This window comes from Schistocerca gregaria, chromosome 4 (genome assembly GCF_023897955.1).
Source record: "Schistocerca gregaria isolate iqSchGreg1 chromosome 4, iqSchGreg1.2, whole genome shotgun sequence".
In the NCBI taxonomy this organism is placed as follows: domain Eukaryota; kingdom Metazoa; phylum Arthropoda; class Insecta; order Orthoptera; family Acrididae; genus Schistocerca; species Schistocerca gregaria.
The window spans coordinates 83,244,516-83,272,411 of NC_064923.1; the positions used below are offsets into that span (position 1 = coordinate 83,244,516).

General features: G+C 44.3%; 1 protein-coding gene across 1 annotated transcript in view; it reads right to left on the reverse strand.

The window, feature by feature from the left end:
* Positions 1-27,896, reverse strand: part of LOC126267235 (nibrin-like) — a 172,364-nt gene that overhangs the window by 106,247 nt on the left and 38,221 nt on the right. The window contains exon 4 of the mRNA XM_049972217.1: positions 2,981-3,140. Coding sequence (XP_049828174.1) covers positions 2,981-3,140 — 160 coding nt within the window. The remainder of the gene's footprint in view (positions 1-2,980; positions 3,141-27,896) is intronic.

Genomic DNA, 27,896 nt, shown 5'->3' on the forward strand with positions numbered 1-27,896 from the left:
AATTAATTAATTAATTTATTTATTTATTTCCCTGAGTCTCATTTCTGGGTTGCGGCTTGCATGTGAGGTCAGCTTGCATTAAGGGCAATACGGTAACTACAGTACTTGCGGCGGCTTCTAGCGGGATTTTTCAGAACTTCCATAGGCTTTGCCTCCAGATGCAAGCATCGTGTAATATGGGCTTTAAGAACCTATGAACTCCAGCATTTGCAGTATATTGGATACGATCGATCATCTTCCATATCGACTCCTCACTACATGCAAGAGCAAGCTCGAACTTAAGCTGTCCGTGGCCAAAGACTAACAACGTACAGCGTGCTAGCACTCAAGCTGCTTTACATGCTTGCAAGTAGCTGAGTGCTGCCTGAGTCTGTACGTTCATAGCAGCATTACAGTATAGCTTCAGTTTATGCAAGTTTGCATCAGTTCATGTATTATTGTGTATTGCGTGGAGAATCCAGCTGTATATCAGTTTGCTCATTGTTGTAGTGAAGTTGACTATGGCAGCAAAAAGAAAAAATCTATCTGTTGTGGAGAAAGTGAACTTGATTCGGGAAATGGAGAGAAACACAAATGTACCTGTAAGTGAAATGGCTCGACACCTGGGACTTCCATAGTCTCATTATCAGGAATACTGAAGAATAAGGAGAAGATTCTGGATCAAGAAACACAGTATGGTTCAAAAGCAAAGCAGAGAAAAAAATGTTAAAAAGTCGCCGTACACAGAAATGGAATCGAAGCTAATGGAGTGGTTCAATGGAGCACGTGCTGAAAATTTACCAATCGATGGGGCATTGATAAAAATGAAAGCATCTATGATATCAGGGAAACTTGGGCTAATAGAATTCAAAGCTTCAAATGGTAAGCTGGGTATGTTCAAAAAACGCTATGGGATAACTTGCAGGGCAGTATGTGGAGAGAGTGCTGCAGTTAGTGATGAAACTGTTGAACACTGGCAAGAAGAGGTGCTGCCACCCCTCTTGGAAGGTTTTGGATCTAGGGATGTGTGCAATGTGGATGAAACAGGTCTGTTTTACCAGCTTATGCCCTCTAAAACCTTAAGTGTTAAAGGAGAAGCATGCCATGAGCAAGCAGAAAATTACTGTTCTTTTATGCAGTAATGCAGATGGCAGTGACAAGCTGGATCCCATAGTAACTGGAAAGTTCCACAAACCATGTTGCTTTAAGAACAGTGCTACACTGCCATGTAAGTACGATAGCAACAAAAGTTCTTGATTGACTGCGGACTTGTTCAAAAAGTTCTTGCAAGCTTTTGATGCATGATGCACGAATGGGTGCTAGAAACAGGAAGGTTGTTCTCTTTATGGACAAGTGTCCTGCTCGTCCAACAGACTTAGGATTTCTGCGGGATGGGAAAGTGCATTTCTTTGCTGCAAATCGCACTAGCAAACTCCAGTCTATGGATATAGGGATTATTCATAGCCCGAAAAGCAAGTATCAAAAAGCTCTTGTCCTTAAGGCACTTGCCTTTATTGATAAGAATGAAGTGCTTGAATTGAACATCCTGCAAGCAATGCATATGCTCACAGGAGCTTGGAAAATGGTAACTATGGAAGCCTTTCATAAGGCTGGATTTAATGAAATGAGCACTCACAACGACGACGGTGATGAAGCAGCACTGGGCATGCATGACTGGGTGCAGGTATCTAACAATTTACCCATCACTTTTGATGAATTTGTGGTTTTTGATGATGATGCCATCACTACATGCATCCAAGATGTTGAGGAAATCTGCGAAGATGAAGTAAAGCAGAATGATGAAGATATCGAAGAAGACGATGATGTTAGGGATGAAGAAATGCAAACACTGTCATTCAGTGAAGCTATTGCCAGCACAGACATTGTCTGGAGATTTGTCACAGCGTTTAAAGTGGACAAACCTGTTATAGACAGAGTAAATCAATTGGAGATGGACATTTTGAACCTAAAATCCAACGGTGCTAAAAAGCAGACTACCATTTTTGATTGCAGGTATTTTAAAAAATGAGGCACTGTGAAAGTTGTATAAATATTGTATATAGGAAAAGTAACTCGATTTATTATATAGCTGTAATTGTGTAAGTATATTGTGGATGTTTTAATTTTGTAATGTGTTGGGTAACTACGATCTTTGACTACTGCATTAGTGCTACAAAAAATGTTGTAATTACAGTATAGTGTGTAGGGTAGGTATCTCCTTGTTTTATTGTTGTTATTGTGAAAATTATGTGTCTTGGTGCCATTCATGTCAATACAGGCAAAGAGTTCTGGAAAAGGTTTACTGTCTATCAAAACCTCGATTTAAGGTAAACTCCCATTTTAAGGTTAAAAAATTCTGGTCCCTAGAAAAACGTTAAATAGGGGCTCTACTGCATGTTCCACATTTCCTCCTAAACCAATGGATTGATTTTAACCAAACTTGGTACACATACCACTTACTGTCCAGAAGAGAGTACTATGGTGGTAAGCACCACCTCTCATTTGGGTGGAAGTGGCTGTAAAACAGGCTGACATAGGAGATGGACAGAGAGAGGTGGAAGGAGGTGATGGGCATATAGAAGGGAGGTGATTGATATTGGGAGGGGACAGAGGAGATGGATACAGAGAGGGGCAGGAGATGGACAGAGAAAGGGTAGAGGAGATGACTGCAATATGTGACATAATTGTGTGAAGGTGAAGCTGTAGGTGAAAATTAGTAATGCTGACTCACTTATGCTAGCCTCCAGCTCATAAAACTTGATTTCAACAAACCTCAACCCAGTTGGGACTAGATGAGAAATGCTCACACTTGACACCATTCATGAAGCATGCATACTTCATGCAATGCTGTGAGAATTTTCCTCTCCTGCCAAGCACTGAGATATAGTGGTGCAAAATACATATTGTCTAAAGTGAGAAACAATACAGATAAGCAGCGGTTGGCTGCATATTTGTGAAAACTAACATGTGGTAGTTTTAGTAATGGATTTTGATACATTACCTTAATTGTCAAAGTGATACTGCACATTGTGAGGTGTGTGCATGCTGAAGACCAGGTATCAACTACATGACCTCCCAATTTCGATATCACAGCTTTGACATTCCTCTTCTCTTCTGACGACAGGGTAGAGAGTGACACAACCAGGGGTTTATATTCCAACCTGGAGATCAAATAACATCAATAACTCAGTTATATTGTTAATGTAATGTGAATGACAAATTTCCGAACAAATATTTTTTTATGAGGGTGAGTCAAATGAAAACCTTAAACATTTTTAAAATATTATTTATTGTGCTGTATCACTCTTCAACATAATGTTCCCGATGCTCAATGCAAGTCCTCCAGCGCTTACAAAGTGCATAAATTCCTTTGGAAAAAAATTCTTTTGGTAGCCCACACAACCACTCATGCACCGCGTGTTGTACCTCTTCATCAGAACGGAACTTCTTTCCTTCCATTGCATCTTTGAGTGGTCTAAACATATGGAAATCACTTGGGGGCAAGGTCTGGTGAGTATGGTGGATGAGGAACACACTCAAAATGTAGGTCTGTGATTGTTGCGAGTGTTGTACGGGCAGTGTGGGCCCTTGCATTGTCATGTTGCAAAAGGACACCTGCTGACAGCAATCTACATTGCTTTCATTTGATTGCAGGCCGCAGGTGATTTTTTAGGAGATCTGTATTTGATGCACTGGTGACAGTGGTCCCTCTAGATATGTATAGCTCCAAAATGACGCCTTTTTCATCCCAAAAGAGAGTTAACATAACCTTCCCTGCTGATGGTTCTGTTCAAAACTTCTTTGATTTTGGTGATGAGGAATGGCGCCATTCCTTGCTCGCTCTCTAGGTTTCCGGTTGGTGGAAGTGAACCCAGGTTTTGTCCCCAGTAACGATTCTTGCAAGGAAGCGATCACCTTCTTGTTCAAAGCACAGATAGCTATGTCGACTATGAAGTTATCTGCATAAAGATGGAAATCGACCTGATACCGATACGCCAGGCTTTCACAGTGGAGGGCACGGGGCGCAGAGCATGGAGCCATTATGAACGCACACGCTAAGCAGCGCATGCGCAATGTCACCTCAGTAAGGCTTTAAATAGCTGAGCTCAGCGTGTACTTGCAAGTACTACTACAGTGGCATTCACCTGAAGATAGCCACAAGACTGCGCCGAAATATCATGGCATGACGATACTGATATCCGGCAGTTCTACCGTGTTTTTATGGAACAATCAGTACACCAGGAAAGCTTTAAACACACATCAACACATCGTTCTCTCCTTTCAGGAGTCAGCTGCCGTGGCACCCATCTTGCAGACACTTTGTGAAACTGGAGCACATCTTGCACAATGAGGTGTGCTGATCCGTGACTAATCTGTAAACATGCTGCAATGTTATCCAGTGTCACTCGGTGGTTTTCCTTCACTATGGATTCAACTGCTGCAATGTTCTGTGAAGTCACAACTCATTGTGCCTGACCTGGACGAGGAGCATTTTCCACTGAATTCACACCATTTGCGAACTTCCTACTCCATTCGTAGACTTGCTCCTGTGACAAACATGCATCACCCTACTGAACCTTAATTCGTCGATGAATTTCAATAGGTTTCACACCTTCACTACGCAAAAACTGAATAACAGAACGCTGTTTTTCTCTGGTGCAAGTTGCAAGTGGGGCGGCCATCTTTATACTGATACTGCAACGGTATGTGTGCATCTGCACTATGCTGCTCCCTGTAGGCCATTCTGCATGCTGTTTGTAGCACGCTAATTTAAGGTTTTCATTTGACTCACCCTTGTACTTTACTTAATTCAGAAACTGACTGAAGAAATCTTCAATATCAGTATACCAAACACAGATGGCTGAAAACATTTTACAATTCAAATGTGTGCCGCAATATGTTTGGAAAATATATAGTGCCGTAAAGGACAAACAGATAGGAAAAGCAGTGTCACAGATGAAAGTACTGATGTAACAGTATTATGACAAGGAAAGTTGCCACTCACCATATGGTGGAGATGCTGAGTTACAGGTAGGCATAACTAAAAGATTGTCACAAATGTAGCTTTTGGCCCATAAGGCCTTCGTCAAAAATAGATCTCTCTCTCTCTCTCTCTCACACACGCACACACACACACACATACGCACGCAAATGCAACTCACACACTCATGACTGCAGTCTCAGGGTACTGTGGCCACACTGCAAGCAGCACGACCAGTGCACGATGGGAGTGGCGACTGGGTGGGACTAAGGAGGAGGCTGGGGTGGGGAGGGGGAGGGATAGTAGGGTGGAGTGGGGGACAGTGCAGTGCTGCTGGGAAGCACGCAGAGATGTGGCAGAGAGAGGGTAGGGCAGCAATGTGCAGTCGGGGCTGTATAGTGCTGGAATGGGAACAGGGAGGCTGGATGGGTGAGGACAATGACTAACGAAGGTTGAGGCCAGAAAGGTTATGGGAAGGTAGGATATATTGCAGGGAAAGTTCCCACCTGCGCAATTCAGAAAAGCTCCTGTTCATGGAAGGATCCATATACAACAGGCTGTGAAGCAGTAAAGTCTCACCGTCCAGCCAAAGAGGAGAATTCCCCTCATAAATCAGTAGCTCCCAGGACTGGAGGAAGTAAATTACATACTCCACCAGGTTACGCCCTGAAATGAGAACTGTCCTGCCCACTGTCCTTCCCACCTTTCCCACAGCAGTATTCTGCCATCCACTGATCCTACACAATATACTCGTCCATCCCAACACAACCCCTTCTCCCAACACCTTACCTCCTAGCTCATACCACTGTAATAGACCTAGTTGCGAGACCTGTCCCCTACATCCTCCCACCACTACCTACTCCAGTCCAGTCACAAACATCGTCTATCCCATCAAAGGCAGGGCTACCTGTGAAACCAGCCACGTGATCTACAAGCTAAGCTGCAACCACTGTGCTGCACTCTATGTGGAAATGATAACCAACAAGCTGTGTGTCCACATGAATGGCCATCGACAAACTGTGGCCAAGAAACAAGTGGACCACCTGGTTCATGAGCACACTGCCAAACATGGCATTCTTCACTTCAATGACTGCTTCACCACCTGTTCAATGTGGATCCTTCTCACTTTTCTGAATTGCACAGGTGGGAACTTTCCCTGCAATGTATCCTATGTTCCCATAACCTTGCTGGCATCAACCTATGTTAGTGGTAGTCCTCAACAATCCAGCTTCCCTGTTCCCTTTCCAGCACTACACTGCCCTCATTCCACCATTGCACCCAGTCTTTTTACTTCTCTTTTTTTCCACTCCCCCTCCACAGTCCCTCCTCTCCCCTGCCCTCCATCTAACCTCCCGAATGCAAAAAACTGCCCTACCCTATCTCTACCTTGTCTCTGTGCGTTTCCTAGTAGCATTGCACTCTCCACCACCCCACACTACTATCCCTACCCCTCCCCGCCCCATCCTCCTCCTTATCCCACACCAGTCACCACTCTCATCATGCACTGGTGCTGTTGCTCGCACTGTGGCTACAGTTGCCTGAGACTGCAGTCATTTGTGTGTGTGTGTGTGTGTGTGTTGCATTCGCGCGCGCGCACGTGTGTGTGTGTGTGTGTGTGTGTGTGTGTGTGTGTGTGTGGTCTATTTATGATGAAGGCCTTACAGGCCGAAAGCTATATTTATGACAATCTTTTCCTTGTGCCTATCTGGGACTCAGAATTTCCGCTATATGGTGAGCGGCAATTTCCCTTTTCATAATATTGTTACATTCCATCCTGAGTTTCCCATTTTTTGAAAGTAATGATGTAAATGTAGAACTGACAAGGAAAATGAAGAAACTGCAAATGTTTACTCACTACTCAGTGAACAGAGAAGAAAAGGAGGGCAGACACAACACTGAAAATAATGATTTGTAGCTGACCTCGCTCTCTCTCTCTCTCTCTCTCTCTCTCTCTCTCTCTCTCCTGGCACTATAGCTTGACAAGAGCAAGTAGCAACAACAGAATGAGTCTAGAACCTACTTCAGTCTAGGCTATCAACTACTTCAACCATACGTTCATTGTCACTTGCACACTTAGCTACATCTGTCCCATTTTTCTGAGTTGTACTCTTGTACTTTTGGAAGACTATTATGATTTACACTGATGTTTTCTGGCAGTTTTATGTAAAGATCTATTAATTTCCTACAGACATTTTGACAGATTCTTCCAAGAATAGTCACGGAGTAAGTATGAAAGGGAAGAAACAGTTGCTGCTTATATCCTTTTACTCACTAACATTAATCTACAGATTGCCCCAGGAGGAATGGTCAGTCACTATTCGGGGATGTGGCAGGAATGCTCATTTGAAGCGAAAAGCTTTAAATGGACATTTGTACTATTCTGAGATAGAATAAACCTAATGTACATGTGCTTTTGGACTAGTGACATGTCGTTTAAATCATGACAAGAAACTTCCACATCCTTTCATCTTTCCTTTTCCTTCCCTCTTTCCTGACGAAGCAGCCGCCGGTTGCGAAAGCTCAAATTCTGTGTGTGTGTGTTTGTGTGTTTTATTCATTGTGCCTACCTACCGGTGCTTTCCCGCTTGGTAAGTCTTTTATATATAAAAAACAAAGATTCCAAGACTTACCAAGTGGGAAAGCGCCGGTACACAGGCACAATAAAATAACACACACACACACACACACACACACACACACACACACACACACACACACACACACACACAAAAAAAAAAAAAATTTCGAGCTTTCGCAACTGGCGGCTGCTTTGTCAGGAAAGAGGGAAGGAAAAGGAAAGATGAAAGGATGTGGGTTTTAAGGGAGAGGGTAAGGAGTCATTCCAATCCCGGAAGCGGAAAGACTTACCTTCCCTCTACTTCCGCTCCCGGGATTGGAATGACTCCTTACCCTCTCCCTTAAAACCCACATCCTTTCATCTTTCCTTTTCCTTCCTTCTTTCCTGATGAAGCAGCTGCCAGTTGCGAAAGCTCGAAATTTTGTGTGTGTGTCTTTGTGTGTTATTTTATTGTGCCTGTCTATTGGCGCTTTCCTGCTTGGTAAGTCTTGGAACCTTTGTTTTTAATATATTTTTCCCATGTGGAAGTTTCTTTCTATATATTAAAACAAAGATTCCAAGACTTACCAAGCGGGAAAGCGCTAGTAGACAGGCACAATAAAATAACACACAAACACACACACAAAATTAGGAGCTTTCACAACTGGCGGTTGCTTCGTCAGGAAAGAGGGAAGGAAAAGGAAAGATGAAAGGATGTGGGTTTTAAGGGAGAGGGTAAGGAGTCATTCCAATCCCGTGAGCGGAAAGACTTACCTTAGGGGGAAAAAAGGATAGGTATATACTCGCGCGCGCGCACACACACACACACACACAAACACACACACACACACACATATATCCATGCATACATACACAGACACAAGCAGACATATTTAAAGGCAAAGAGTATGGGCAGAGATGTAAGTCGAGGCAGAAGTGTGGAGGCAAAGATGATGTTGAATGACAGGTGAGGTATGAGTGGCGACAACTTGAAATAAGCAGAGATTGAGGCTTGGTGGATAACGAGAAGAGAGGATATATTGAAGGGCAAGTTCCCACCTCCGGAGTTCGGATAGGTTGGTGTTGGTGGGAAGTATCCAGATAACCCGGACGGTGTAACACTATGCCAAGATGTGCTGGCCGTGCACCAAGGCATGTTTAGCCACAGGGTGATCCTCATTACCAACAAACACTGTCTGCCTGTGTCCATTCATGCGAATGAACAGTTTGTTGCTGGTCATTCCCACATAGAAAGCGTCACAGTGTAGGCAGGTCAGTTGGTAATTCACGTGGGTGCTTTCACACGTGGCTCTGCCTTTGATCGTGTACACCTTCCGGGTTACAGGACTGGAGTAGGTGGTGGTGGGAGGGTGCATGGGACAGGTTTTATACTGGGAGCGGTTGCAAGGGTAGGAGCCAGAGGGTAGGGAAGGTGGTTTGGTGATTTCATAGGGATGAACCAAGAGGATACGAAGGTTAGGTGGATGGCGGAAAGACAATCTTGGTGGAGTGGGGAGGATTTCATGAAGGATGGATCTCATTTCGGGGCAGGATTTTAGGAAGTCGTATCCCTGCTGGAGAGCCACATTCAGAGTCTGATCCAGTCCCGGGAAGTATCCTGTCACAAATGGGGCACTTTTGGGGTTCTTCTGTGAGAGGTTCTGGGTTTGAGGGGATGAGGAAGTGGCTCTGGTTATCTGCTTCTGTACCAGGTCGGCAGGGTAGTTGCGGGATGCGAAAGCTGTTTTCAGGTTGTTGGTGTAATGGTCCAGGGATTCAGGACTAGAGCAGATTCGTTTGCCACGAAGGCCTAGGCTGTAGGGAAGGGACCGTTTGATATCGAATGGGTGGCAGCTGTCATAATGGAGGTACTGTTGCTTGTTGGTGGGTTTGATGTGGACGGATGTGTGAAGCTGGCCATTGGACAGATGAAGGTCAATGTCAAGGAAAGTGGCATGGGATTTGGAGTAGGACCAGGTGAATCTGATGGAACCAAAGGAGTTAAGGTTGGAGAGGAAATTCTGGAGTTGTTCTTCACTGTGAGTCTAGATCATGAAGATGTCATCAATAAATCTGTACCAAATTTTGGGTTGGCAGGCTTGGGTAACCAAGAAGGCTTCCTCTAAGCGACCCATAAATAGGTTGGCATACGAGGGGGGCCATCCTGGTACCCATGGCTGTTCCCTTTAATTGTTGGTATGTCTGGCCTTCAAAGGTGAAGAAGTTGTGGGTCAGGATGAAGCTGGGCTAAGGTGACGAGGAAAGAGGTTTTAGGTAGGGTGGCAGGTGATCGGAGTGAAAGGAAGTGCTCCATTGCAGCGAGGCCCTGGACGTGCGGGATGTTTGTGTATAGGGAAGTGGCATCAATGGTTACAAGGATGGTTTCCGGGGGTAACAGACTGGGTACGAATTCCAGGCGTATGAGAAAGTGGTTGGTGTCTTTGATGAAGGATGGGAGACTGTATGTAATGGGTTGAAGGTGTTGATCTACGTAGGCAGAGATACGTTCTGTAGGGGCTTGGTAACCAGCTACAATGGGGTGGCCAGGATATTTGGGTTTGCAAATTTTAGGAAGTAGGTAGAAGGTAGGAGTGTGAGGTGTCGGTGGGGTCAGGAGTTTGATGGAGTCAGGTGAATGGTTTTGTAGGGGGCCTAAGGTTCTGAGGATTCCTTGAAGCTCTGCCTGGACATCAGGAATGGGATTACCTTGGCAAACTTTGTATGTAGAGTTGTCTGAAAGCTGACACAGTCCCTCAGCCACATACTCCCGACGATCAAGTACCACGGTCGTGGAACCCTTGTCGGAAGAATGATGATGGATCGGTCAGCGATCAGATCACGAATAGCCTGGGCTTCGGCTGTGGTGATGTTGGGAGTAGGATTAAGATTTTTCAAGAAAGATTGAGAGGCAAGGCTGGAAGTGAGAAATTCCTGGAAGGTTTGGAGAGGGTGATTTTGAGGAAGAGGAGGTGGGTCCCGTTGTGATGGAGGACGGAACTGTTCCAGGCAGGGTTCAATTTGGATGGTGTCTTGGGGAGTTGGATCATTAGGAGTGGGATCAGGATTATTTTTCTTCGTGGCAAAGTGATATTTCCAGCAGAGACTACGAGTGTAGGACAGTAAATCTTTGACAAGGGCAGTTTGGTTGAATCTGGGAGTGGGGCTGAAGGTGAGGCCTTTGGATAGGACAGAGGTTTTCGGATTGGGGGAGAGGTTTGGAGGAAAGGTTAACTACTGAATTGGGCTGTTGTGGTTCCAGATTGTGTTGACTAGAATTTTGAGGTGTTGGGGGGAGTGGAGCTGGACGTGGGAGATTGAGTAGATGGGAGATACTGGGTCTGTGTGCAATGAGAGGAGGTTGAGGTTTGTTGGAAAGGTTGTGGAGGGTGAGTGAGTTGCCTTTCCGGAGGTGGGAAACCAGGAGATTGGATAGTTTTTTGAGGTGGAGGGTGGCATTCTGTTCTAATTTGCGGTTGGCCTGTAGGAGGATGCTATGAACAGCCGGTGCGGAAGTGGAAGAGGAAAGATTGAGGACTTTGATTTGGGATAGGAGTTAACGGTTGTGTTCATTGGCCGAGTCGTGTATAGGTGAAGGATTAGGCAGGTGAGGGCTATGGATTGTGCAGTTTGGAACTGGTATAAGGACTGATGGAAAGAAGGATTGCAGCCAGAAATAGGAACTTTAAGTGTGAGGCCTTTGGGGGTAATGCCAAATGTCAGACAAGCCTGAGTAAATAAAATATGGGAGCGTAATCTGGCTAGGGTGAAGGCATGTTTGCGGAGGGAATGTAAATAAAATTTAATGGGGTCGTTGTAGGGATGTTGAGAGGTTGACACGGTATTAGAAGGTGGAAAGGGTAACATGAGGTTAAAGTGAATATATATATATATATATATATATATATAGAGGGAAAGCGCCGGCAGACAGGCACATGAACAAAACACACAAACACACACACAGAATTACGAGCTTTCGCAACTGGCAGTTGCTTCGTCAGGAAAGAGGGAAGGAGAGGGAAAAATGAAAGGATGTGGGTTTTAAGGGAGAGGGTAAGGAGTCATTCCAATCCCGGGAGCGGAAAGACTTCCCTTAGGGGAAAAAAAGGACAGGTGTACACTCGCACACACACACACATATCCATCCGCACATACACAGGCACAAACAGACATGGGATAGGAGTGTCTGTTTGTGCCTGTGTATGTGCGGATGGATATGTGTGTGTGTGTGCGAGTGTACACCTGTCCTTTTTTTCCCCTAAGGGAAGTCTTTCCGCTCCCGGGATTGGAATGACTCCTTACCCTCTCCCTTAAAACCCACATCCTTTCATTTTTCCCTCTCCTTCCCTCTTTCCTGACGAAGCAACTGCCAGTTGCGAAAGCTCGTAATTCTGTGTGTGTGTTTGTGTGTTTTGTTCATGTGCCTGTCTGCCGGCGCTTTCCCTCTTGGTAAGTCTTGGAATCTTTGTTTTTAATATATTTTTCCCATGTGGAAGTTTCTTTCTGTTTTATATGGAGAGATAAGGTCTGAAAAAAGTCGAAAAAGTGTTGGTTTGAGATGAGCTATGTTGACCCTGTGCTGAACTTAGGTTGGTGAACAACAATGGGTGCAAAGGTTAGGTAGTTGTGTTGTCTCCAAAACACGTTAAAGGGTGGGGAAATTCAGGAAAATTTCGAAAAAAATGCGTGTAAATGTATTCAGAGGACTGGTTATGTACTGGCAGGTTATGGAAATGAGGACCCTAACCACCTTCCGTACCCTCTGGCTCCTACCCTTGTAACCGCCCCCGGTGTAAAACCTGTCCTATGCACCCTCCCACCACCACCTACTCCAGTCCTGTAACCCGGCAGGTGTACACGATCAAAGGCAAAGCCACATGTGAAAGCACCCACGTGGTTTACCAATTGACCTGCCTACACTGTGACGATTTCTATGTGGGAATGACCAGCAACAAACTGTCCATTCGCATGAATGGACACAGGCAGACAATGTTTGTTGGTAATGAGGATCACCCTGTGGCTAAACATGCCTTGATGCACGGCCAGCACATCTTGGCACAGTGTTACACCGTCCGGATTATCTGGATACTTCCCACCAACACCAACCTATCCGAACTCCGGAGATGGGAACTTGCCCTTCAATAATCCTCTCTTCACGCCAGGCCTCAATCTCCGCTAATTTCAAGTTGCCGCCACTCATACCTCACCTGTCATTCAACACCATCTTTGCCTCTGCACTTCCGCCTCGACTGACATCTCTGCCCAAACTCTTTGCCTTTAAATATGTCTGCTTGTGTCTGTATGCGCGCGAGTATATACCTATCCTTTTTCCCCCTAAGGTAAGTCTTTCCGCTCCCGGGATTGGAATGACTCCTTACCCTCTCCCTTAAAAACCACATCCTTTCGTCTTTCCCTCTCCTTCCCTCTTTCCTGAAGAAGCAACCGTTGGTTGCGAAAGGTAGAAATTTTGTGTGTGTGTTTGTGTCTTATTTTATTGTGCCTGTCTACCGGCGCTTTCCCGCTTGGTAAGTCTTGGAATATATATATATTGGAAAATTAGTGTGTTGAACTCCTTGTGGACACTCCTTTGGCCACGAAGACTGCAATCTACATTCAGCATAATGGATCCTCTCCACATTTTGCCAGATGTGTGAGGGAACACATCTCAACCACATTTACCCTAATTGCTGGATTAGTCATGATAGTGAAATGAACTAGCCACCAAGATCACTATACTTTAAGCCTTCAGATTTTTATTCATGTGGTTCATAAAGTCTGAGGTGAATATGTACGGTGAACTGCCTGGTCACATCATGGACACTGCTGCTCTCATTAGGGAATGTGCAGAAGAACTCAGGCAACCAGCACAATATGTTCTCCCAAGAGTGAACAAACACAATGAAGTTGAATGTGGGATATTTGAACATTTATTGTGAACTGTACAACAGCTGTAATGTGTTGTATATGATAATGCTTACAGTTGAATGTGTTAAAAATATGTATTTTTCAATTGATGCTTTGTAAAATGCATGTGGTAATATTTACTATCTGTTGTAGATGTGTAAGTCTGACAAGGTACTTGTTACAACCTTTAATCACCAATAATTGCTTGGATATTCAAACACACTCACTTAGAACAATAGCTGGTTACATGATAACAACTCAGTATCTCTTATTCGACTGCCATGCCGTGACATGCGGCCGGCGCCGTTCGTAGTTAGGTGGCGCTCCCGCACTCAGCTGAGTTGCGGAGTGCCTCTATCGCCGTTTGCGCATACTGTCGTGGCGGCACTGTTAAATGTCGTGGCACTGTCGCAACACTTTTCCCCCTTGGAAAAAAAAAAAAAAAAACAAAAACACTCACTTCCTTGGAGACATGGACAGTGCGAAGACATCCATGGCCTCTTGTGAGGCCCCGAGAAGATCCCACAGAGAGACACGAGAGTATGGTCGAAAATGTCCAGGACGAAAGTTTGTGCGTGGAACGTGCCTCCTGGATGAGATAATGGGTGAAAACTCCAGAGCAGCATCCATAGGTATCGTCGACCTGGCGGTGTGCTCCAGCGAGATGGGTCCCGGAGAAGGCGGCGTCGCGACTGGGGTCGGTTCCGGCGTACTCGGAATCTGCATCAACACGTACGGTAGATCGGCAGCAGCAACAGGACTGGCTTCTCGGGTGCATCTGGTCGTAATGGCGAACAACCATGCCGTTGTCCGTATGTATTTCACAAAGCCGGCAGCTGCAAAGAGTCTTGACCACCCCTGGAATTCATTTAGGGCGAAATACCCCAATGGCCTTCATGCAACATTTTGAGAACATCTTTGCAAAGAAAGGCTGGCACCACGACCTGTGGAGATGCGCCATCCGTGGCCAGAAGAACAACACCATCACGAACAGACAGACGAAGGCGTAAGGCATGGTAGTTGCAAAGGGAATCCGATGCCCAGCCCTTGGTCCTGTCCGGCCAACCCAGAGACCTGCAAACCTGTAAGTGGAAAACCCTCAACCGCACGACATTCTTCCTCATCAATGTGGAAACAGAGTACTTCATCACGATCGAAAACCGGGTCGGGACCCATCGGCAATCGCGACAATGTGTCAGCGTTGGCGTGCTGGGCCGTGGGGCGATAGTGAATCTCATAATGAAAACGAGACAAGTATAAGGCCCAACACTGCTACCTTATCCGGAAGCGACACCGATAGGCTGAATAGACAGACTAGTGGCCTGTGGTCGGTGATGAGGTGAAACTTAGAACCATACAAAACAACGCTGAACTTTTTTTAGAGCATAAATGATAGCGAGCGCCTCCTTTTCGATTTGAGAGTAACGCTGTTGCGCATTGTTGAGGGTCTTGGAAGCATAGGCGATGGGTCGTTCCGACCCATCCTCATACCGATGGGCAAGAACAGCCCCTAGGCCATACTGTGACGCGTCAGTCGCCAGAATCAAGTGCTGACCCGGACGGAATGTGGCAAGACAAGGCGCCAACTGCAAATGAGCCTTCAGCCGGACAAAAGCCTGCTCACACTCATCGGAACAACAGAAAGGGACGTTTTTGCGTAACAACTGATGCAGAGGATGAGCTACCGCCGACGCAGATGGAATGAATTTGTGATAATAAGTAATCTTTCCTAGCAACGCTTGAAGTTCTTTGACCGTAGACAGCCGGGGTAGAAAGTTAATGGCCGCAACGTGCTGATGTATACAAGTGGAAACCAAGATACACGATGGAGGGTTGGAAGAACTGTGACTTGTCCAGATTGCACCTCAACCCAGCCGATTGCAAAACCCAAAACAGTGAACGCAAATTGCGAAGGTGCTCCTCAGTGGAGGCCCCCATGACAACAATGTCATCCAGATAGTTTATGCAGCCGGGAATGGAAGCCGTGAGCTGTTCCAAAAACCGCTGAAAAATGGCCGGCACGCTAGCAATGCCAAATGGTAACCGCTGGTACTGGTACAACCCACAAGGAGTGTTGATGATGAGAAATTCCTTGGAAGAAGCATCCAACGGCAACTGATGGTACGCCTCCGATAAGTCAAGTTTGGAAAAGAACTGGCCCCCAGCGAGCTTGGTAAATAACTCCTCAGGACGGGGAAGAGGATAAGTGTCAATGAGGCTCTGAGCATTGACAGTGGCTTTAAAATCACCACACAATCGCAGACTCCTGTTTGGTTTAGAAACCACCACGATTGGCGATGCCCATTCGCTGGAGGTGACAGGAAGGAGAATCCCTGAAGCTGTTAACCTGTCTATCTCAGCCTTGACAGGTGCACGCAACGCCACCGGAATAGGGCGTGCCCGGAAAAACTTAGGGCGAGCTGTAGGTTTAAGAGTAATGTGCGCTTCAAAATCCTCGGCACGACCCAGACCAGCAGAGAACGTGGACAAAAATTCAGAACACAATCCACCCAGCTTTTGATACGGAATACCTTCAGATATGAGGTGCACATCATCATCAATGGAGAACCCGAACAACTGGAAAGCATCATAACCGAACAGATTCTCAGTGCCCGCATGATCCACCACATAAAACATGAGGGGCCTAACAACAGACTTGTAGGCAGTGGAAGCATCAAACTGGCCAATGATAGGAATTTTCTGTTTATTATAAGTTCTCAGATTTCGCGTAACTGGAAACAAGGGAGGGGAGCCCAACTCCAAATACGTGCGAGAATTAATGAGAGTTACTGCAGAGCCACTGTTTACTTGCATGCGAATGTCTTTATCCAGAACACGAACAGTAACAAACAACTTATTTTTTTGAGAAAGCACACCGTTAACATCCATGTCCGACGCCTCATCCTCGTCGACAGGAACTTTAGGGGACTGACACACAGAAGCAATGTGGCCTTTTTTTCCTACATGAATTACACGTGGCCCAATGTTTTGGACAAGCGGGCGTGACATGCTGTACGAAACAACGTGGACAACAAGGAAGTGCGGAACGAACCTGCTTCTGTGGTTGCTGTTTTCGCTGCGAGTGTTGCGGCCAAACGCGACGTTGTTTACGTGAGTGAACCGCCGCCACATCTTCGTTCTCCTGTGAAACAGGCAAATTGTCCAAGTTGAAAGTTGACTGTACAGCACCTACATCACACCATGCGTCTATTTGCACGCCAGCAGCTTGAGACACTTCAAAGGATTGAGCGATGCTTAGAACTTCTGACGACGACGGGTTTGGCAGTTGTAGGGCACGTTGCCAAAATTCTTTATCAGGAGCAAGCCGTAGAATAGCATCCCTAACCATTGAATCAGCATAAGACTCATGATGAGTGTCCGTGACAAACTGACATTTTCTACTCAGACCGTGTAGTTCCGCCGCCCAAGCCCAGTAAGATTGATGGGGCTGTTTACGACACCGGTAGAACACCACGCGGTCAGCAACGACGTGGGTGTTTTTTCAGTAATAGTTAAGACAATAAGTCACACATTTCTTGGAAGGACAGAGAGGCAGGTTCCCGCAGAGGGGCTAACTGAGATAGCAGCTGATAGATCCGTGGGGAAATCCAAGATAGAAATAACGACTTACACATAGGTGCGTCGACAACGCTGAAAGCCAAGAAGTATTGCCGCAAACGCTTCTCATAATCCTCCCAGTCTTCAGCAGCCTCGTCGTAAGGAGGGAATGGAGGCGGAGAAGAGGAAGACAGACAATGAGTAAGCGACGTCGACAACACCTGAATAGCAGCCGTCAGCTGTGTTTGTTGTTCAATGAGCGCTTGCATAAGCTGTTCCATGTCTGCCCCGTCACAAACACACAAATCCACAACGCAGTGAAAATATCCGACCTCATCGCCAAAAAGTGTTGTAACCTTTAATCACCAATAATTCCGTGGATATTCAAACACACTTACTTAGCACAATAGCTGGTTTCATGATAACAACTCAGTATCACTTATTCGACTGCCATGCCGTAACATGCGGCCGGTGCCGTTCGTAGCTAGGTGGCGCTCCCACGCTCAGCCGAGTTGTGGAGCGCCTCTATCGCCGTTTGCATGTACTGTTGTGGCGGCACTGTTAAATGTCGTGGCACTGTCACAACAGTACTGAATAATACATAACATAAATAACAATGCATATTAAATGTGTTCTGCTTTGGAAACCATTTGGAACATGTAATATGTCCATATGGAGTTTTTTGCTTCAAAGGATTGTTCCTGTCTTGTCCCTAAATATTGACCATTCCTCCTGGGACATCCTGGATATGCACCAGCTATTTTATACACCTTTCATATTGGTTTAAGAGATGTTGTTTAGTACAAAGGATTTTACGACACCAAATAGGGAATATTTTTTTAAATTGTATTGCAAATATCTTCTAACTGTTTCGTTACTGCATTCTTATCATTTATTCTCACAGGTAATGTAAGTTTCATACAAAAATGATAGCTACATTTCATGAATACAATGCACAAGATCATAGGTAAACAGGACACTACTATGTATTCTAGGGAGTACTTAAATGGGGTCAAAATTGTAACTATTTTACCATATAAAAAGACTTTTGTGCCTAGGGGAGAAACAGCAACATTCTTAAAAGCAATAAATTTGTTGGTACTTGAAGAACATCTGTTGTAAATTGAAACACATCTGTGGTGATGAAAGGTGTCCTAGGAAAATTGATTAAATAGCATCTGGTTCAAACCAAAGCAGATAGAGAATTATGTACAGGTTGCAGAGGACAAGTGTGACAGTTTGTATGGCTACACTTTATGATAGAATTTTGGGAGAATGAATTGAAATACATATAAGTTAGAAGATGGTAGTGAATTTATGACTGAAAGATCCTATGTGGGCAATTCAAGGGCCCACCTTCTACACAGGATGACTTAAATAGGTACTGATATGACCCATAAAGTAAATTATGCATGCTTTACTTTATATTCACACAGACACATACGTAACTGTGACTAAGTTCAGGAGAAAGAAAAGAATATATATGAAGAAAATTTCACAAGACTTACTGAGCTCTTAAACTTCTGAATTGCTAAAAGTTTTATTTTGTGGTAATCAATACTCTCATAGTCTGAGAAAGAGATGCAATGTAACATCTATGCCAATTGACCAAGAAAAAATGTTTATGGTAGTCACATATGGCTAATGAAGAACTCTGTAGTGACATCTCTCTTCTGTTTCACCTACACAGTCCCACTGATCTCGCCACTGTAAGTTAATAGCAGATCGCTGGCTCTGTTCTCAGTTAATATAAACAGTGAAAACGGTCCAAGAATTACATTTGATTGTTGATTCTTGTGAAACATGTCCAGTAAATGCCTGGCTAGTTGACACATGGAAAACCATTTTGAAACATTTAATGTTTAATAAAACCTAGGAATAGTTTTGCAGACGACTGAAGTGCTGTGCTGAGGCTCAGATACAAAGAAGTGATACAGAAAAGTTCAACCACCTGATACTGCGTCATCGAATTTAAGAATAAAAAGATTAATTTGTTTTTAATTAAAAAATCCAATAAATAACTGTAAATAGCTAAATGAAAACTGAAAATAGATTCAAGTTTACCATATAACTGTCCAATTGACAATGAGGTCATTAGAGATAGACAATAAAAGCACTGTGCATACACAGAAGCTCCATCTGACACCTGTTGGAATAAACAAAGCACCAAAGCGTAATGCTTACGTAAAGAAGGGCAATGAAACTGTACAGTAAACATGGCAGTTTTTTCACATTTTTAGGAATTAAAGGCATGCCATCAATATTATTTAAAATATGCACATAAGAGGTGGACAAGCAATCACTCACCGAAACATGAAGAGTAGGTACAGTTAATAATCCAGAAATCAGCACCAGTTCCTGAGCATTTGCTTTTTTTTCTACTACAAGTAATAATCTCTTGCTCTCTCTAGCTTATTTCGTTCAAATGATAGTTAATTGAAACCCTCAGCTGCTGGCAGATGTTGTTGATATACCTCCATGAGGACAGCCAAATATGTGTGCCCTGATCGGGACTCGAACCCGGGATCTCCTGCTTACATGGCAGACGCTCTATTCATCTGAGCCACTGAGGACACAGATGAACAGCGTGAATGCAGGGACTTATCCCTTGCACACTTCGCATGAGACCCACATTCCCAACTGTCCACAATCTACATATGTAATGTACCTAATAGATATTTGCCCATCTACTCACTACCTGCGCACACTAAGGTGATGATTCCCGTAAGAGTTCGGGCAACCTGTGTGCATTCGCACAGACGAAGCTCAATGGCTGGGTAGCCTTTAACTATTTGTATGAAGATAATAACTGTTCTTGAAAGAACAGATACCATTGATGACCGTGCAGCTTCTCTAGAATAAATGATAATTAATTGAAACCCTCAGCTGCCAACAGGTGTTTTTGATATACCTTGATGCCGGCACCTGAGGGTTACAATTAATTATCATTTATTGTAGAGAAGCTGCATGGTCATCAATGGTATCTGTTCTTTCAAGAACAGTTATTACTTTCATACAAATAGTTAAAGGCTACCCAGCCATTGAGCTTCGTCTGTGCGAATGCACAAAGGTTGCCCGAACTCTTTCGAAGCCGGCTGGAATGGCCGTGCGGTTCTAGGTGATACAGTCTGGAACCGAGCAACCGCTATGGTCTCAGGTTCGCATCCTGCCTCGGGCATGGATGTATGTGATGTCCTTAGGTTAGTTAGGTTTAATTAGTTCTAAGTTCTAGGCTACTGATTACCTCAGAAGTTAAGTCGCATAGTGCTCAGAGCCATTTGAACCATTTGTTCTTTCGAGAACAGTTATTATCTTCATATATTTATTTAGTTCAGTCTCTTGCATATTCTGTAGCACATGTTGGTGACAGTTCACTGTGATGTGGAACACGTCAGTAGGTTTCTTATTTATAAACAGTTTCCCTATGTATATATGGCTACATTCTGAATGCTTATATGATTAGACTTTCTTATCTTAGTATATAATAAAATTTGATAATTGTAAACCAATCACACAGAGATAGTATCTAGTCAGAAAGTTGTCTATGGAGTTATCAAGCACAACTGATTTTAATTTGTCTTTACAACTTTCCACATTTGCCAACATCTTTAAATCACATGGGAGGCGGTCAAATATATTTATGGCTCCATATTTTCCTCCTTCCTCTGGAAGGAGGAGGTTACGCTGTCGATGTTGGACTCTCTCTCTCTCTCTCTCTCTCTCTCTCTCCCCCTCTCTCTCTCTCTCTCTCTCTCTCTCTCTCTCTCTCTCTCTCTCTCTCACACACACACACACACACACACACACACACACACACACACACACACACAGCAACATGGATAAGTTTCTAATAGGTGCCTACATGCAGATGCAGAAGTACTGAGATGTGGTTGCATTGCTATGGGGAAGCTCAGTATAGCGTTATCGTGTCTCCCATCCATTACATACAATGAACCCCTACACAAGGTCCACACGAACCAATTCTTCATCAGTAAACCTGTGCATTTGGCTATGTATCACTGTTCAAGTGCAACTAATACTACCAGAAGAAAACAAACTACAGGCACTACTGTTGTCAATATCAAGCTTCTTGAGCGAATGGAACAAGTTTATTTCCAAACAAAACACCCAATATGTACTGCCGACATTTGGACTGTTGTGCAGATATTTTCAGTGCAATACATATACAAAGATAAATGGGGAAAGAAATTGAATGAAATGAAGTTCATCCTTGATGAGCCATTGGAGGCCCCTGATAAGAAAATACTCAGAAAATATCCCTGAACAATCTCCAAAATTGTTTAGCAGAAAGTCTCAGAGAATATTTTTTCCCCCTTCAGTGATGTATTCTGCCTTTAGTTGCTTGTGGTGCACAATGTTTGAAACAGAGGCTAAATATTTGTACACAACAATGGACCTTATCTTGTGAAAAAGTACCATGAACAAAAAACTAACTAGCAACCATTTGTCAAGAGTATTAGGAGACAGTTGTTATAATTTAGTGAAAAATAAAACAGATGGTGATAGCTACTGCATGAAGATGGAACAGTTATCACAGTAGTGAACGTGTGGAATCAGAACTTTCTAAAAATGTATGGCATGGCAGAATTGGAAGATATAGTTAAAAACTGATTTTAATCTAGAACCACCAGCACAGCAATAAATAAAGCAGGTGAGACTTCAAACAACAAATTACATGACATGCAGATCATTTTTCACCAAAAAAACAAACACTGGCATGTTCATATTGCAGATAATATACCTATTGATTTCTTCAGCATTTAGATAATGAAATAAAGGACATGAAATCATATGTTCGACCACTCCTTCCACACCAAAGAGAAATTTCTCAATGCATAACACAATAGTGTGTGTGTGTGTGTGTGTGTGTGTGTGTGTGTGTGTGTGTGTGTGTGTGTCATTGTAGATGGCTACTGTTCCTGCCTGAAGCTATTACAGCTTCACAGTTGAAAGGCTGCTAGCTGTCAGGGATCTTCTTACACCATCTTGACAACAGTATAGGCTATATGCGAGATGGCCCTATTGCAACATTCAGAAACTTGGCCACCCCTGCCACAGGCTATCGGCCGGGGTAGGAAAATAATGTATGTTAGGCCTGGCTCCCTGACTACCCATGTTTTAGTTGTTTGTCCATGCTTGTCCCTTGTCCACTTGTGCCTTTGGGTGACCAGCTGTCCAAAGGTGGGCTTTGTTTTGTTTTGTTCTGTTTTAGGACGCAAAAACAATTAAGGTCATATGCACCATGTCAGAACCTTAGAACAGTAACACGGAAAGGTAGTTAAAAATGACAATAAGTACGCCAAATCAATGGGAGAAAAGAGAGCTAAGAACAAGGACTTCCTCTTGGAGAAAGGTTCATAAAAATACACTGCAGACACAATAGAAGTTCTGAACTAAAGATTAAATGCCCCTCGCCATATTGCAAAACGCGGGTGACAGCCCACACGTCATTTGCTAAAATGGCTCATAACTCAGACAACAAATATACATTACAATGTAAGTGGTTAAAAAAAGGGTATTCAGTCATAGAATGGCAAACTGTCAAAGGTTGATGGCAATGAGCACAATGTGGTGGGGGATCACCAATTAGCAAATGGTAACGGCTAAAATGACAGTGCCCAATATGCAACCTAGTTGAAATGACCTCCTTGCAGTGATACGGCTGAGAGGAGATTAGCCAGGCCGCTGAGAGAGGTTTAATTCCCTAGAGCTTGTTCCCATGAAGAGAGGACCAGTGGTGATGCCAAAGTGCCATCACCTGCTGACAGGCAGCAACACAGAGATCATAAGAGGGAATGGAAGAGCTAGAGGGATAAGGTAAGAGGACTGCAGCCTTTACAGCAGTGTCAGCAGCTCGTTTCCCATCAGACCGATGTGACCAGGAACCCCATAAACATCACAGTGGCTCCTTCAAGACTGATCAAGTGGAAGCTTTCTTGGACTCGTTCCATTAAGGGAAGGGCAGTGTGTAGCACAGAGAGGCTCTGAAGGGCACAGAGAGAGTTGGAGTAGAAGACACAATTGAAAAGCATGTGTTGCCGGGTGTACGGTAGGCTCTGATGTAGGGCAAAGAGCTTTGTTGTAAATACTTAACAGAGTTCTGCAAACTGATGCTGGAAATGGTCGGGGTCAATGATGAAGGCATACCTGACACCACTGTGAATCCGAGAGTCATCAGTGTACAAAAAAATACTATCGCTAAGTTCCATGTGAAAGTTGAGAAACTTACACCAATAGATAGAATCTGGAGTAGTTTCCTTAGGAAGTTAAATAAGTCCAAGATGAACAGGGAGCACCACATGAAACTAAGGTGGTGAATGATTTACACCCAGGGAAGTGGCAGGTAGTTACACTGCCAGAGCAATAGCTGAAAGAGAAAACCAGGAGGTTACAGAGAAGAGAAACGTGCCACATACTGGCAGTCAAAGGAGTCATTGAAGAAGGAGGCATAGGATGGGTGACCAGGCATGGCAGACAAACGGCATACATATCTACTGAGGAGAACATCACGCCGGTATGACAGCAGTGTAGTGCATGCAAAATGCCATGGCCGCTAGAGGCACAGCCAGCTGGGCAAATGTAGGAGAGCGACAGTAGGGGAAATATCAACTGAAGCCTATGCACATATTTTTTGTAAATATTGAGTGGGGCCGCTCCTCACCGACATTTGAATGGTGACCATTCAAAAAGATCTACTGTCCCCTCTGCTTTTGTTAGTATCTAAAAATAATCTTTTTCAGAAAATCTCATTTTGATATCTGAAACTGCTTATAAAATATGAGGAATGTTGTGGATATTTCACTCTGACTTTATTGCTGGCGTGGCGTGATCGCAAATAAGTGTGCCACATCACAGCAATTTTCTTGAGATTGGTGTCAGATAGCTTCCTCTACCCAAGTCTAAAGAAAAATTCAATATGTTAGCTAAATTTCATAAGCAACAACATATCGTGTAATATGCACCAAACACAAAATCATAGTGACCTCTGATTTTAATTGCACACTTTTCTGAGTTTCACACAGTGTCTTACTTTCACATAATCACGATAACCATGATCATTAATGAAATGATGGGCACATCATAATGAACTTGACATGTAAAGCTATAAGTAAAGCAAAAATGATTTTTTTTTTTACCGGATAGTTTCTGTAAAATCATTTGAGAAAGATTGCAGAGTGTGCGCCTTGATTCTGTCACTGGATGAAAGGTGGAAAACATGTATCAGCCTCCCTTTCTGAACAAACGAGTGAGCTCGCCCAGCGCTTTGGACAAAAACTGGTCACTGTGCATCAGCCACCACATCCTGCATGAGCTATAGTTTGGCAGCTTCTGCACAGAGACTCTCAACTGGGCTAGTGTAAAAGGCACCAGTGGCCAAACAGATTCCACGATGGTGGATTGAACTTTGAAGGCTTAAGATGGACGGATATGCACAAACATCTATAGTCTAGTTTTGAACGGATAAGGGATCAGCACAAATAGATGAAGGTGGTCTGATCCACTCCCAAGGAAGTACCGTTTAGGACACGCAGGACACTGGGGGACTGTACGGCGGGCGGCCAAGGAAGACACTTGGGAGGACCAAGAAAGTTTTCTATCAAGCAGGAGCCCTAGGAATCTCATAGTTTCAGCAAATGGAAGAGCAAGAGGCTCCATTGTGCCAACAGAAATTCGTTTCATCAGTGGAAAAGCGAAAGTCATTGTTGATGTTCCACAAGTAAGGACGATACAGACATTGCTGAAGATGCCACTCAAGGAGACAAATACATGGAGAACTGCAATAGATCACAAAATCGCTGACGAAAAAAGGAGCCGAAGATGCCTGGTGGGAGACAGGCCTAATAGGGTTAATGCCCCATTTTCCTGGGTAAAGGTGTCTGGCGTTCAGAACTCACATAGCCCCTGAAAACTCTGTCTTTTAAAAATTTCTGAAGGAAACGGGGTAGGTGACTCGGAAGCCCCATGTGTATAGAGTACGGAGGATAGCAGTCCTTCAGCACGTGCCATAGGCTTTCTGCAAATCAAAAAACACAGCCACAGTCTGGTATTTCCACAGAAAACCATTTGTGACATGGGTTGACAAAGTGATGAGATCGTCAACTGCAGAATGGCGAGCTCGGAATCCACCTTGTGCAGTGGTTCGTAAATTGTGAGCCTCCAGCCACAATACCAGATGCGCATAAATCATATGTTCCATCACCTTGCAAATGCAGCTGCGGAGAGAAATGGGGCACTAACTAGAGGGAAGGTGTTTGTTTTTACCAGGCTTAGGTATGGGTTTGACAGTAGCTTCATGCCAGCGTCTGAGAAACACGGCATCTGCCCAGATGCGATTGTATGCACTCACAAGAGACAGGTGCTGCAACATCTGAATGTGGACATAGTCTGGCCCTGGGGCAGATGGTCAGGATGAAGTGAGAGCATGATCTAGCTCTCTCATAGGACATGGCAGCATTGTGGCATTCACTATTCTGAGAGGAGAAGGGTAACACCTGACCCTCTTCCATTCATTTCTGATGGAGGAAGGCAGGGTAATAAAGGGTAGGACTAGAAACTCCACAAAATAGTGGTCTAAGGTGTTGGAGATAGCAATGGGGTCCACTACAGTCAGGCTGGAAATTTGGGAATGGACTTGGTCCCAGAGAGTCGCCAGAGGTTGACCCACATGACAGAAGAGGGAGAGGAACTGTTAAAAGAAATGGTGAGTGAAATCCAGCTAGCTTTTTTGCTATCCCAAAGAATGCAATGACACTGCACATGCAACTATTTATAGCGAGTGCGGTTCGCAATCCTAGGGTGGCGGTTAAAAATGCAGAAAGCACATCTCCGTGGGCGAATTGCATTGTGGCACACCTCAGTCCACCAAAGGACTGGGACATGGTGTGGTAAAGATGAAGTGCGAGGAATGAAATATTCTGCGCCACTAGGATAATGTTTGTAAGGTATTCTACCTGGTCATCACAACTGAGGAGAAATGTTGCTAGGCAGAGATTGTCAGGGAGAAGTACAGTCTTCAGTGAGCCTTAGAAAGCTGTCACTTGGGTTTACACATAAGTGGGGTACAAGTCAGCAAATGGATAGCACACAGGAAATGGTTGCTAGTATAAGTGTCAGAGAGAATTGACCACTTGAGACAATGGGTACGTGGGGCAGTGCAAAACGAGAGGTCCAAATGGGAAAGGTGAGCCTGAAAGGAAAGTGGATGCTCCAGTGTTAAGACAGATAAGCTTGAGTTGATTGAGAAGGTCAGCGAAGAGGGCACCTCTTGGACAGGTTCTGCAAGAGCCCCAGACGTGATGACGTGTATTAAAGTCACCAAGCAGCAGAAAGGGGTGAGGGAGTCAAACAGAACAGTGAAGGGATGATAGCAAGAGAAAACATGAAGCGAAGACCCTGCAGGTGGGCACCAGAACTGGAGCACTCATCATCAGTGCTCTGGCTGGTTTGACGTGACTCGCCACAACTTCCTCTCCTGTGGTGACCTCTTCATCACAGAGCAGCTCTTACACTCAACATCCTCAAATGTTTGTTGAATATATATTCCAATCTCTGTCTTCCCCTACACTTTCATCTTCTACAGGTCCCTAAAATACCATGGAAGTTAATTCTGGTTGTCTTAACATAAGCCTTTATCATCCTGTCCCTTTTTCTTGTCAATGTGTTCCATATACGAAGGTTCACTGAAAAGTAATGCATCCACCTTCACAACTCTTCAGCAGTTGGCAGCATTGGTACATGGCAGGTACTGGCTTGTTCCGTAGCCTCTTCTCAACAGCTCCAGTTGGTGAGAAGGCTTAGCATTGGACGGTTGTATTGTTACAGTGTAAACTATGGAACCCTGCGCAGATGGTCGGTCAATGAGATTTAAGCAATGTGCACTCACTGAATTCTTGACAGCAGAAGGTGTCACCCCAGAGGAGATTCATCAGAGAATGATGGAAATGTATGATGATTGTGTTGACGTGAGTCCTGTGCATCATTGGACAAGTAAGTTTAAAGATGTTGAGATGTGAGTATCTGCCCTGTGTGACAAACAAAGAATTGGATGTCCTGTGACAGCAACCACCGAGTTCCACAAACAAAATGTTAGACTGATTCACGACGATCGTCGTATCACTCAGAGAGAAACTGCAAACACAATAGGCATTTCACAAGAACGTGTGGGTCACTTTATTGCTTTGCTTGGCTATCTGAAGATCTGTGCAAGATGAGTACCCCGGATGCTGACTGCCGAGATGAAAGCGCACAGACTTGAAATTTGACAGTAACTCCTCTCGTATTACAAGAATGAAGGTGACGCCTTTCTCCATTCAATTGTGACAGGAGATGAAAGGTGGGTACACCATCACAACCCAGAGACGAAACGTCAGTCTATGGAATATCGACACAAAGACTCGCCCCGGAAAAAGAAATTCAAGACGCAGCCCTCAGCTGGAAAAATCATGCACACAGAGTTCTGGGACACAGAGGGTGTTATCCATGTTGTTTTCGTTGATAATGGAACAACAATAAATTCAGAGCGTTACATCACAATGCTGCGAACTCTAAAACAACAGCTAACAAGGGTACGATAGGGAAATGTTTTGCTGCAGCATGACAATGCCAAACCACACACTTCGCGTGCCACCACAGCAGAACTTCAGAGACTGAATCTCACCACCGTATGGCATCCTCCATACAGTCTAGATTTAGCACCAAAATGACTTCCATTTGTTCCCGATAATGAAACACCATCTGCAGGGACATCATTATGCTTTTGATGTAGATGTTGAGTGAACTGTGAGACTGTGGTTGAAGAAAAAGTGTCGACTTCTTCCAAGACAGCTTTAGAAAACTTGTTCATTGTTGGCAGAAATGTACCCAATAGGCAGGTGATTATGTAGAAAAGTGAATATTGGT